The sequence below is a fragment of the Rutidosis leptorrhynchoides genome, chromosome 5 (assembly GCF_046630445.1).
Source record: "Rutidosis leptorrhynchoides isolate AG116_Rl617_1_P2 chromosome 5, CSIRO_AGI_Rlap_v1, whole genome shotgun sequence".
Lineage (NCBI taxonomy): Eukaryota > Viridiplantae > Streptophyta > Magnoliopsida > Asterales > Asteraceae > Rutidosis > Rutidosis leptorrhynchoides.
The window spans coordinates 348,932,277-348,945,819 of record NC_092337.1 but is presented as its reverse complement, the minus strand read 5'-3'; the positions used below and the strand labels follow the sequence as shown (position 1 = coordinate 348,945,819).

Sequence of the window (13,543 nt, the reverse complement as noted above, 5' to 3'; positions counted from 1 at the left end):
TGCTTCTTTATGTTGCATGTTAGCCGCTTTTTCTAAATCACGAAGTCCAATATTCGGATATATTGAGTCAAAATAATTTCTTAACCCATTGCGTAAAATAGCATTTGGGTTCCCCGCAATATATGCGTCAAAGTAAACACATCGTAACTTATGGATTTCCCAATGTGATATCCCCCATCTTTCGAACGAAAGCCTTTTATAAACCAAGGCATTCTTGGAACGTTCTTCGAATGTCTTACAAACTGATCTCGCCTTAAATAGTTGTGCCGAAGAATTCTGCCCGACTCTAGACAAGATTTCATCAATCATGTCTCCGGGTAGGTCTCTTAAAATATTGGGTTGTCTATCCATTTTGTGTTTTTATACTGTAAAATAGACAAGAGTTAGATTCATAAAAAAAATACTTATTAATACAAGCAATTTTTACATATATCATAAAGCATAAGCACACTATATTACATATATTACACCACACGAATACAACTATCTTATTCCGACTCGCTCGTTTCTTCTTGTTCAGTTTTGGTTTGTTTTGCCAAGTTTCTAGGGATATATGATGTTCCCCTAATACGAGCCGTCGTTGTCCACATTGGTTTAGAAAAACCTGGTGGTTTAGAGGTTCCCGGGTCATTGTTACAACTTAAGGACTTCGGGGGTTGACGATACATATAAAGTTCATCGGGGTTAGAATTAGATTTCTCTATTTTTATGCCTTTTCTCTTATTATTTTCTTTTGCCTTTTTAAATTCAGTTGGGGTAATTTCTATAACATCATCAGAATTCTCGTCGGAATCCGATTCATCGGAGAATTGGTAATCCTCCCAATATTTTGCTTCCTTGGCGGAAACACCATTGACCATAATTAACCTTGGTCGGTTGGTTGAGGATTCTCTTTTACTTAACCGTTTTATTATTTCCCCCACCGGTTCTATTTCTTCTTCCGGTTCCGATTCTTCTTCCGGTTCCGACTCTTCTTCCGGTTCCGCTTCGGGAAATTGTGAATCAGTCCACGAATCATTCCAATTTACATTTGACTCTTCATTATTATTAGGTGAGTCAATGGGACTTGTTCTAGAGGTAGACATCTATCACATAATATCAAACACGTTAAGAGATTAATATATCACATAATATTCATATGTTAAAAATATATAGTTTCCAACAAAAATGTTAAGCAATCATTTTTCAAGTAAACACGGTCGAAGTCCAGACTCACTAATGCATCCTAACAAACTCGATAAGACACACTAATGCAAAATTCTGGTTCTCTAAGACCAATGCTCTGATACCAACTGAAATGTCCCGTTCTTATTGATTAAAAATGTTCCATATTAATTGATTTCGTTGCGAGGTTTTGACCTCTATATGAGACGTTTTTCAAAGACTGCATTAATTTTTAAAACAAACCATAACCTTTATTTCATAAATAAAGGTTTAAAAAGCTTTACGTAGATTATCAAATAATGATAATCTAAAATATCCTGTTTACACACGACCATTACATAATGGTTTACAATACAAATATGTTACATCGAAATCAGTTTCTTGAATGCAGTTTTTACACAATATCATACAAATATGGACTCCAAATCTTGTCCTTATTTTAGTATGCAACAGCGGAAGCTCTTAGTATTCACCTGAGAATAAACATGCTTTAAACGTCAACAAAAATGTTGGTGAGTTATAGGTTTAACCTATATATATCAAATCGTAACAATAGACCACAAGATTTCATATTTCAATACACATCCCATACATAGAGATAAAAATCATTCATATGGTGAACACCTGGTAACCGACATTAACAAGATACATATATATAAGAATATCCCCATCATTCCGGGACACCCTTCGAATATGATATAAATTTCGAAGTACTAAAGCATCCGGTACTTTGGATGGGGCTTGTTGGGCCCAATAGATCTATCTTTAGGATTCGCGTCAATTAGGGTGTATGTTCCCTAATTCTTAGATTACCAGACTTAATAAAAAGGGGCATATTCGATTTCGATAATTCAACCATAGAATGTAGTTTCACGTACTTGTGTCTATTTTGTAAATCATTTATAAAACCTGCATGTATTCTCATCCCAAAAATATTAGATTTTAAAAGTGGGACTATAACTCACTTTCACAGATTTTTACTTCGTCGGGAAGTAAGACTTGGCCACTGGTTGATTCACGAACCTATAACAATATATACATATATATCAAAGTATGTTTAAAATATATTTACAACACTTTTAATATATTTTGATGTTTTAAGTTTATTAAGTCAGCTGTCCTCGTTAGTAACCTACAACTAGTTGTCCACAGTTAGATGTACAGAAATAAATCGATAAATATTATCTTGAATCAATCCACGACCCAGTGTATACGTATCTCAGTATTGATCACAACTCAAACTATATATATTTTGGAATCAACCTCAACCCTGTATAGCTAACTCCAACATTCACATATAGAGTGTCTATGGTTGTTCCGAAATATATATAGATGTGTCGACATGATAGGTCGAAACATTGTATACGTGTCTATGGTATCTCAAGATTACATAATATACAATACAAGTTGATTAAGTTATGGTTGGAATAGATTTGTTACCAATTTTCACGTAGATAAAATGAGAAAAATTATCCAATCTTGTTTTACCCATAACTTCTTCATTTTAAATCCGTTTTGAGTGAATAAAATTGCTATGGTTTCATATTGAAATCTATTTTATGAATCTAAACAGAAAAATTATAGGTTTATAGTCGGAAAAAATAAGTTACAAGTCGTTTTTGTAAAGGTAGTCATTTCAGTCGAAAGAACGACGTCTAGATGACCATTTTAGAAAACATACTTCCACTTTGAGTTTAACCATAATTTTTGGATATAGTTTCATGTTCATAATAAAAATCATTTTCTCAGAATAACAACTTTTAAATCAAAGTTTATCATAGTTTTTAATTAACTAACCCAAAACAGCCCGCGGTGTTACTACGACGGCGTAAATCCGGTTTTACGGTGTTTTTCGTGTTTCCAGGTTTTAAATCATTAAGTTAGCATATAATATAGATATAGAACATGTGTGTAGTTAATTTTAAAAGTCAAGTTAGAAGGATTAACTTTTGTTTGCGAACAAGTTTAGAATTAACTAAACTATGTTCTAGTGATTACGAGTTTAAACCTTCGAATAAGATAGTTTTATATATATGAATCGAATGATGTTATGAACATCATTACTACCTCAAGTTTAGTAGGTAAACCTACTGAAAGTGACAAGAAATGATCTAGCTTTAAAGGATCTTGGATGGCTTGAAAGTTCTTGAAGTAGGATCATGACACAAAAACAAGTTCAAGTAAGATTTTTACTCGAATTAAGATAGTTTATAGTTATAGAAATTGAATCAAAGTTTGAATATGAATATTACCTTGAATAAGAAAGATAACCTACTGTATATAACAAAGGTTTCTTGATCTTAGATGATTACTTGGAATGGATTAGAAAGCTTGGAAGTAAATTAGTAAACTTGAAGGGATTTTTGAAGTGTTCTTGAAGTGTTCTTCCTATGATGATTATATCTTGATTCTTGAAGTGATTTTTGATGAAGATGATGATTAACTACTGGAAAAATACGTTCATAATAGTGTGTGTGTTGAGAGAGAATTAGAAAGAGAATTGGAAGTGAAATGGAGTGAATGATGAGTGGTAATTGGTGAGTGGTGAGTGGGGTTAAAAGGAGTTCTAGTTAGTTGACTAGCTCATGGTAGAAGTTAAAATTGATTAGTCATACATAACATAATCAAGAGTGGAATCCCATGCTAGTTCCTATTGGTATATACTCATAGTAAGTACGTTTTGAAGCTGTGTATAATACGGGTAAGAATACGACTAGAATTCTTGATGAAAGAAAAGAATGGAAAAGTAACTGTAACCATTTTCGTTAAGTATGAGTGTTTTGTTATATGTCTTGAAGTCTTCCAAAAGTATTTTAATACATCTAAATACACTACATGTATATACATTTTAACTGAGTCGTTAAGTCATCGTTAGTCGTTACATGTAAGTGTTGTTTTGAAACCTTTAAGTTAACGATCTCAATTAATGTTGTTAACCCATTGTTTATTATATCTAATGAGATGTTAAATTATTATATTATCATGATATTATGATATATTAATATATCTTAATATGATATATATACATTTAAATGTCGTTACAACGATAATCGTTACATATATGTCTCGTTTCGAAATCCTTAAGTTAGTAGTCTTGTTTATATGTATATAACTCATTGTTAATATACTTATGGAGATACTTACTTATAATAATCTCATGTTAACCATATGTATATCCATATATATATCGTCATGTCGTTTTTACAAGTTTTAACGTTCGTGAATCGCCGGTCAACTTGGGTGGTCAATTGTCTATATGAAACATATTTCAATTAATCAAGTCTTAATAAGTTTGATTGCTTAACATGTTGGAAACATTTAATCATGTAAATATCAATCTCAATTAATATATATAAACATGGAAAAGTTCGGGTCACTACAACACGATACTTTGCGAACCGAATTTGGGTATCTAAGTTTGGAGGATTGAGAGAACTAGTGTTGGAAGAAGCACACAAGTCAATGTACTCAATTCATCCTGGATCAGATAAAATGTACCAAGATTTGAAGGCATTTTATTTGTGGCGAATTTGAAAGCTAACATTGCTACCTATGTCGGAAAGTGCTTGACTTGCGCTAAGGTAAAGGCTGAACAACAGAGGCCATCAGGGTTATTAACTCAACCAGAGATTCCCCAGTGGAAGTGGGAAGGTATTACAATAGACTTCATTACGAAACTGCCGAGAACGGTGGGAGGTTACGATACTATTTGGGTTATCGTGGATCGTCTCACTAAGTCTGCACACTTCTTACCAATAAGAGAAACTGATAAAATGGAGAAGTTGGCTCAAGTTTACATTAAGGAGGTCGTCTCTAGGCATGGAATGCCTATATATATCGTATCCAATCGTGACAGCAGATTCACTTCTAGATTTTGGCAGTCATTACAGAAAGCAATGGGGACCCATTTAGATATGAGTACAACATATCACCCCCAGACAGATGGCCAGAGCGAACGAACTATCCAAACTTTTGAAGACATGCTGCGAGCATGTGTCATTGATTTTGGTAACGGATGGGATAAGTACTTACCGCTACCCGAGTTCTCATACAATAACAGCTACCATGCGAGCATTAAAGCTGCACCTTTCAAAGCATTGTACGGAAGGAAATGTAGATCTCCCGTATGTTGGAGCGAATTGGGGGATAGTCAGTTGACAGGTCCCGAGATCATTCAGGAGACAACAGAGAAAGTCCTACAAATCCAGGAACGATTGAGAACGGCTCGGTGTCATCAAAAGAGTTATACCGATGTTAGACGGAAGGACATAGAATTCCAAGTTGGTGACAAAGTCATGGTTAAGGTATCACCTTGGAAGGGTGTTATACGGTTTGGGAAACGAGGTAAATTGAGTCCTAGATATGTTGGACCGTTCGAGATAACTGAAAGGGTTGGACCGGTGGCTTACAGATTGGAGCTGCCATAAGCACTCAGTGGTATACACGACGTTTTTCATGTATCCAACCTAAAGAAGTACCTAGCCGTTGAGAATTTTATTATTCCTTTAGAGGAACTACGTATTGATGACAAACTTCATTTTATTGAAGAACCTGTCGAAGTCTTGGGCCGTGAGGTCAAACAGTTGAAGCAAAGCAGAATTCCCATCGTTAAAGTTCGATGGAACGCGAGAAGAGGACTAGAGTTCACGTGGGAGCGTGAAGACCAAATGAGACTCAAATACCCGCAACTGTTTTCGGATGAAACTACTTCAGCGGACGTTCACTAAAATTTCGGGACGAAATTTTCAATAACAGGTGGGTAATGTAACAACCCTGCTTTTTCCGTCACTTCCGTTAACTTTCTGTTAATTAATTTAACGGTGATTACTTGACTTTTGTGTATTTATGTGTAATAAATACATACTTGATCCTTGGAGGGTTACAATAATTAATATGGGTTAATATTAATTCGAATAAATATTTCAGATAAAGAAATACGATAAAAACGATACGGTTTTGATAACTGCTTTTCGAGCAACGAAACGCTCGGGTTTATTTTAATAATTATTTTAATAATTATTGACTTTTAAAGATATTTTATTTATTAGGTTTTTAATAAATTAAACGATTGGTTGCGTTTTAACGATCGGTTTAGCGTTCCGGGCCTTCGGTACGACTAAACGGCACTTGAAACGGACCACGACAAAACGCTTTTGCAAACGAGTGCCTGGGATACCCATAGTGGGCCCCATCAGTCGAACACCCCTCTCCCACCCCTTTTATATTTAATTTTTGCAACTTGAGGGACTTAGGTGTAAATTAGGAGAATTAGGGCTTGATATAAATACTTAGTAATACCCTAACTACACAAACCCTTCCCCATTATTATTTTTTAGTCGACATCTGCTCCCTCCCCCCTCCGTTGCTGCCGTCGACTTCCACCACCCACACCACCATCAAAATTTGACCTTTTGATTAAACCTCAAGCACAAACGTTGTAATTCCCTTCATCCTCCACGCGTTGGTGTAAACGATTTTGTGATCAAAGGTATATTTGCATAAACCCTAATATTTAAAATCAGATTTTTATAAAGGTTTCATGAATTACGTTGTCTATTGCAAGTCTTGATGATTGATGATTGTTAGATGCGATAAATTACTCGTTGTGATTGTTTAATGCGAAAACCGAAATCTATATTGATGTGTACAGTAAGTTTAATTTTTCAAATGTATGATATTATGTGATATTCAGATTCCTCATGAAAAACTATTAATTTTAGGCTTTGGATTCGCTTGATTTCGTTTCCGGATGATCAAGTTATGTCCATTTGAAATTAACGTTGTGTTTTTGTTGATTGATCAGAAATCTGGGTTTGATAGACCACGAATTGGTTTGTGAATCTAATACCATTGGATAGATAATTTAAAAATACACAATTTTCACTAGGATATCATGTTGTTTGCTTGAGTATAACTTGTGATATGCTTGATTTAGTGAAAACATAGAATTATACAGCACTTGCATGAAAAAAGCCTTGTATGATAAAATGTGTTAACTTCTGGATTTAATGCTTTGCATATTTGAAATTTACACAAAAAGTAATTCACTTTTCATGTAGATATCATAGTCTAAGTGTATCTAGATTATCGAATAATTGCATACGAATGTGACTAGCTAAACTAGGATCGAAACAGCAACTTGCTCTCTGTTTTATACTCTGTGGTTTGTGTTTATTGAAATAGCATGTATGCTTCTGCAAAATGAATCTTAACATGATATGTGACATATGGTTAGTTAATTGTAATCTATGAAACCTTATGCATTGGGCACAATAGGGCCATAGATTGTGTAAATTCTGAATTGAGCTGAAAACTGAACATCCAACTTGCACGAATAAACTGTACAAAGTGGCTAAACAAAAATTTCTCATCTTTTGATATGTGTTAATTTGACTTGTCCTTGAACCATGGCCACTGACCTTGTATCGATTTCATGTCCCTAGCTCCGGTTATAGCCAAAATGAAATCAGTGCTCGGTCAGAAACTGACTTGGCAAACTGTAAATGTACCCCTTCTGATTCCTGACTTTTAATCATCGTATGAGACCCTGGCTGGACTTTTTAAAATTGATTTTGAGTATACTTATGATCTGGAGTTTTCCATATTTGCATGAATTTTGATCTATGAACTACTATGCAAAGTTTGCTACATGTACATGAACTTTGTGCACAACAATAAACTGAAATTGTGAAATTGACCAGTTATGATCTAAAACGTGTTGTTTGACTTAGGTTTGACATGTTGACCAACATTTGATATGAACCTACTGATGTTGACCTTAGTTGACTACTTTGACCAAGTTTGACTTTTGATTTGACTTTGGTTGACTTTGTTTGACTTGCATGAACTAGTTGATTGTATGTTAACTTCTACTTTGAAATGCGCCGAGTCGAGCAATAAGACAACTTATACTATGAAACCACACTTGTTTAAGACATATTTATTGACCAACCTAAATACGTATACTTAGGTTGCATTACTCGGCACTATACCGTACAAGTTATTTGTCCATTTTTCAATTCGAGCTTTATTCTAAGGTGAGTCTACAGTCCCACTTTTTACATGTTTTTAGGGATGACAACCTCACCCTACTTTATAATTGTGGTGCATTTACTTTGAACATTAGATACACTCGAACAAGTGTATAACATTTTATGAGGTAAGGAGAGTGTAGTGGTTTCTATACTCTGGTCATTGCTAGTATTCAGGTACTCATAGATTATGTAAACGTTTCGCAACTTGAAGTTGTACTTGTAAAATCTCGTGGTCAAGGAACTTAAACTATTTTTATGATAACTGTTTTTTAGATACTGTTACATTACTTTAAACCTGTAGATTCACCAACATTATTTGTTGACCTGTTTTGCGTGCTTCATTCTCAGGTCCTTAAGAGGTAGGCTTCCGCTGTGTTTGCTGCATGGTCTGGCCGTGGAGTCAGCATACTATTTAAAGAACATTGTTTACTTTCGAATTTAAAACTTTTATAACTGTTTAAATACTGTTGGCATATGGTTACGATCACAACAGTGTTTCTATTTTGGGATTTATTGACTTATGTTTTGAAAGTCAACTTTTAATAAATTAAATGTGATTGCTTTAAACGTCTCATATAGAGGTCGTAACTGTTAACTGTGGGACCTTGATTAATACGCCGTCAGATGGAAATTTGACGGGGTGTTACAACCGATAACATCACTACCACTACCACTACCACTACCACCAATCACGATGGTGTTACAGAGAAAGAGAAAAGAAACACGTTCTCTCTCTACCAAAGTAGGTGGTGACTGCAAAATAACAGAGAAAGAGTAAAAGATGCTTTCTCTTTCTAACAAAAATGAGCTGGTGAAAATAGGGAACGGGTTAAGTAACCCCAAATTGAACAACCCTAGTCAAACGAAAAAAGGGGACGGGCTAAGAGATAAGACTTGGGCTGAGCTATTTAAAGGCCCAACTAGATTAAATCCCAAAAATAGACAGCCCACTGAAACCTTAGGCAAAATTAGTCTTTGGCCTAAACAGACTGATAAGCCCAAGGTTCCTAAACCCAACCTTGTGAAATTTAAAAGGGTTACTACTGGTTTTAGGCCCAACAACAAATTCTTACATAAAATAAAATCTAATGTTTCGTGTCAAAATAAGTTTTCTGTTTTAGCAAAAATTCAAAATGAATTTGAAAACCCTCCTAAAGCTAACATTATGTCAAATGATTTTAAAACCGCAAACTGGATATTTGATTGTGGAGCAACTGACAATATGACATTTGATGAAAAAGATATTGTGGTTAAAACTAAACCTAGGAAAAGTAAAGTCCAAATGGCTAACGGTGAAATTGGACATGTTAAAACTGGTGGTACTATTGAAATTTCCCCAACTATTAAATTGCCTAATTGTTTATATATTCCAGATTTATCTCATAAGCTGTTATCGGTAAGTCATGTTAAAAAGAATTAAACTATAAAGTTCTGTGTATCCGACTTTCTGCATCTTGCTGGACATCCGGACATGACTATTGATTGGACGTAGCACTAAAAAGGGGGGTTATACTATGTTGATGAGGTTTCTTAATAAGGCACCGTGTCACTTGCTCACGGAACACCTACGAGGGAAGCCTGGTCATGGCATAGAAGATTAGGTCATCCGTCAGTCGGATATTTACATGCTTTATTTCCTAGTTTGTTTTCGTCAAATGTTGTTTTGAACTGTGAAACTTGTATTTTGGCTAAAATCCACCGTGGTACTTTTAAACCTAGTAATACTAGGAAAGATGTACCTTTTGCTTTAATTCATTCTGATGTGTGGGGACCAGCTCTGGTCATTGGGGTGGGGGGAATTTACGATATTCTGTCTTATTTATTGATGACTATACGAGAATGACATGGATCTTAACACACAAATCAAAAATTTTTGAAAAATTTTTGATCTTTTATAAAATGATAAAAAAATCAATTAAATAAAAATATACAAATTTTACGATCTGATAGCCGGGGTGAATTTGTCAATACCTCCATGAAATCTTTTTGCGAACAAAATGAGATTATTCACCAAACATCTTGTGCTCATACTCCCGAACAAAACGGAGTAGCCAAATGAAAAAACATACTTCTCTTAATGACACAAGCCTTATTAATTGAATCTAAAGTTTCGAAAAGTTTTTGGCTCAGAGCTCTTGCTTCCGCTACTTACCTTATTAACCGTCTACCTACTAAGGTTTTACCTTATTAACCGTCTACCTACTAAGGTTTTGGGCACAAAAACCTCTAGAGATACTTTATCTCAATTTCACACCCTACCAACCTCATTAAATATTGAACCACGAATATTTGGGTGCTCTGTCTTTGTTCACATCCCGAAAACTGAATGCACCAAACTTGATCCATGTACCGAAAAATGTGTTATGGTGGGTTATGGCATAAATCAAAAGGGGTATCGATGTTATAGTCCTAGAAAACGCCATGTCTTCACCACAATGAACTGCGACTTTATAGAAACTGAATACTTTTACAATACCCAACTCACGAGTGAGGGGGGGAAAGAGGATAATGACACTCTCAGTTGGATAGACTGGATAGCTAAATTTGACAATGTTTAAACATCAACACCAAATCCTAATCCCGAATTACCAAATCCTGATCCCGTACTAAACCCTAATCTCGAATCACCAAATCATAGTCCCGAATCGCCAAATCCTAGTCCCGAATCACCAAATCCTAGTCCCGAATCACCAAATCATAGTCCCGAATCACCAACGAGTGATCAAAATGAGACCTCCTTGAATAATGAACAAGAAGGACAAAACAGTTCGAGCCATGAAAACAGTTCAACTCCCACTAAAAACACAGAAAGATATGTTCTACCACAAAGAACCAACAGAGGAGTACTACCAAAGAGATATTCCACAGAAAGAGAAGCTCAAAGATCATGATATACTATGGCTAATATTGCACAAGAAAACCTATCCAGTGAAGCACAAAAATTTAACTCTGCTTTATACTCTGAAGAAATCCCAATAAATGTGGATCAAGTAATGAAATCTGTGAAATGGAAAAAGGCTATGGAAGAAGAAATGGAAGCACTCAAGAAAAGTAACACATGGGAAAAATGTGTCATACCTCAGGGAAAGAAACCAGTAGGGAATCGATAGGTGTTTACAATTAAATACAAACTAGATGGTACCATTGAAAAATACAAATCCCGGCTAGTTGCCAAGGGATATACTCAAACATATGGGATAAACTACTTCGAGACTTTCTCACCAGTTGCAAAGATTGATACCATCAGGGTCCTTTTCTCAGTTGCTGCAAATGAAGATTGGCCTCTTCACCAATTTGGTGTGAAGAACGCCTTTCTACACGATGAATTAAAAGAAGAAGTCTACATGGAAGCTTCACCATGATTCTCCAGAAACTTCAAAAATGGGGAAGCCTGTCGACTTAAGAAATCTTTATATGGGTTAAAACAATCCCCACGGGCTTGGTTTGGGAGATTCACATTGTTTATGAAAAAATATGATTTTAAACAAAGCAACTCGGATCATACTCTTTTTTAAACGAAAGAAAAACTTAATTACATGCTTAATCATCTATGTTGATGATATGATAATAACCAAAAATTATAAAAAGGAGATTTCTAACTTAAAGTCAAATTTATTTAAGGAATCTGAAATGAAAGATTTAGGCAACCTCAAATACTTCTTGGGGATTGAAGTATTAAGATCCCAACAAGGAATATTTATTTGTCAAAAGAAGTACGTTCTTGATTTCCTTGCAGAAACAAGTATGATTGATTGCAAACCTGCGGATACTCCTATGATTCCATATCAAACGTTGTATATGGAAGATGAGGCTGAACTTGCTGATAAGGGACAATATCAAAGGATGGTGGGAAAACTCATCTACCTTGCTCATACCCGTCCAGATATAGCACATGCAGTAGGAGTTGTTAGTCAGTTTATGCACCAACCACAGGTTCATCACATGGAAGCTGTTTTTCGGATCATCAGATACTTAAAGAAAACAACAGATCATGGAGTGATTTTTAAAGGAAATGGACATCTAAAGACTCAAATTTACACTGATGCGAGTTGGGCTAGAGAAAAAGGATAGAGAAAATCTACATCTGGATTCTTTACACTCGTCGAGGGTAATCTAGTGGCATGGAGGAGTAAGAAATAAAAAGTTGTCTCACTCTCAAGTGCTGAGTCAGAATTTAGAGGGATAGCAAAAGGAGTTGTCGAAGCCATGTGGATCAAGAAACTGCTGACAGAAATTGGTTTTCCTCCAAATGAGGCTATTCAGATATTCTGTGACAATGAAACAGCAATTGCCATTTTAGAAAATCCTGTTCAGCATGACCGTACCAAACATGTGGAAATAGATCGACATTTTATTAGGGAAAAGCTTGATGATGAAATCATTTCTCTTTCATATATCATATCAGAAGATCAACTAGCTGATATTCTCACCAAGTTCGTCAACGAGAGATTATTCAGTGAAGTTCTGAGCAAGTTGAATATTGGAAATCCCACTTTTCAACTTGAGGGAGAGTGTTAGATTACTGCACATTACAAGGCATCAAGGTCAAATAACCAAATTTGGTTATTTGACTTATTTGTGATCAGATTATAGAATCATCATCTCCCTGTTTGGATATATCACAAGGGTCAACAACATGCCAAAGTAACGGGTCAAGGCTGCACACTTCCTGCAGTATTTCCCAAAATGTATTGAGGGTTCCAAAAATTCAATTGGATCCTTTCCAATATTAGAATTATATTAGAATTAGCTGTTAGCCTTATTAGTGTATAAAAACACTTGTATCATGTAAACAAAAACAACAATTCAGCTTGTAATCCATTTAAATTCTTAATACAAATGATCATTGTTTCAGTTTATCAATTTAAACAGTTATCATTGTACTAATGTCCTTCTTCATTAGCGAAGTAGGCCAGGTCTCGATCCAGTCATTAACATAATGCCAAGAGAGGAACATGCTCCCATCCAACCAAATATGAATCTTTCGTCGGATATCTTTGCAATGGAGCTGTCAAAAATAGAGTGATATGTCTAAGAATAATCATGTATTTGATTATGGATACTTAAGCTTAGGTCTAGGGATCGATCGCAAACAAGTTTGCAAAATTCGCTATTCGGGGATTAATTGGTTGAGGATTTGGAAGGAGTAATCGGTAATTCGGGGATTAATCGGATAATATTGTACTTTTTATATATATTTAAATAATAAATTTCAAAATTATGTATGTAAATATAAAAGAAAACCATAAACACAAACACTAACATATTAGTCTAAAATCGTTTATTTTTTCAAAAACTCTAAAATTTTAGTTTAAATTCATTATAAAATATTGACCAATTTTAGC

The 13,543-nt window shown here is 34.9% G+C and overlaps 1 protein-coding gene across 1 annotated transcript; it reads left to right on the top strand.

The window, feature by feature from the left end:
* The first annotated feature begins 11,828 nt into the window (after positions 1–11,828).
* LOC139849646 (uncharacterized mitochondrial protein AtMg00810-like) lies at positions 11,829–12,269 on the top strand. The gene has a single exon (XM_071839280.1). It carries the CDS (start codon positions 11,829–11,831, stop codon positions 12,267–12,269), a length of 441 nt encoding a protein of 146 aa, XP_071695381.1.
* The last annotated feature ends 1,274 nt before the right edge of the window (positions 12,270–13,543 follow it).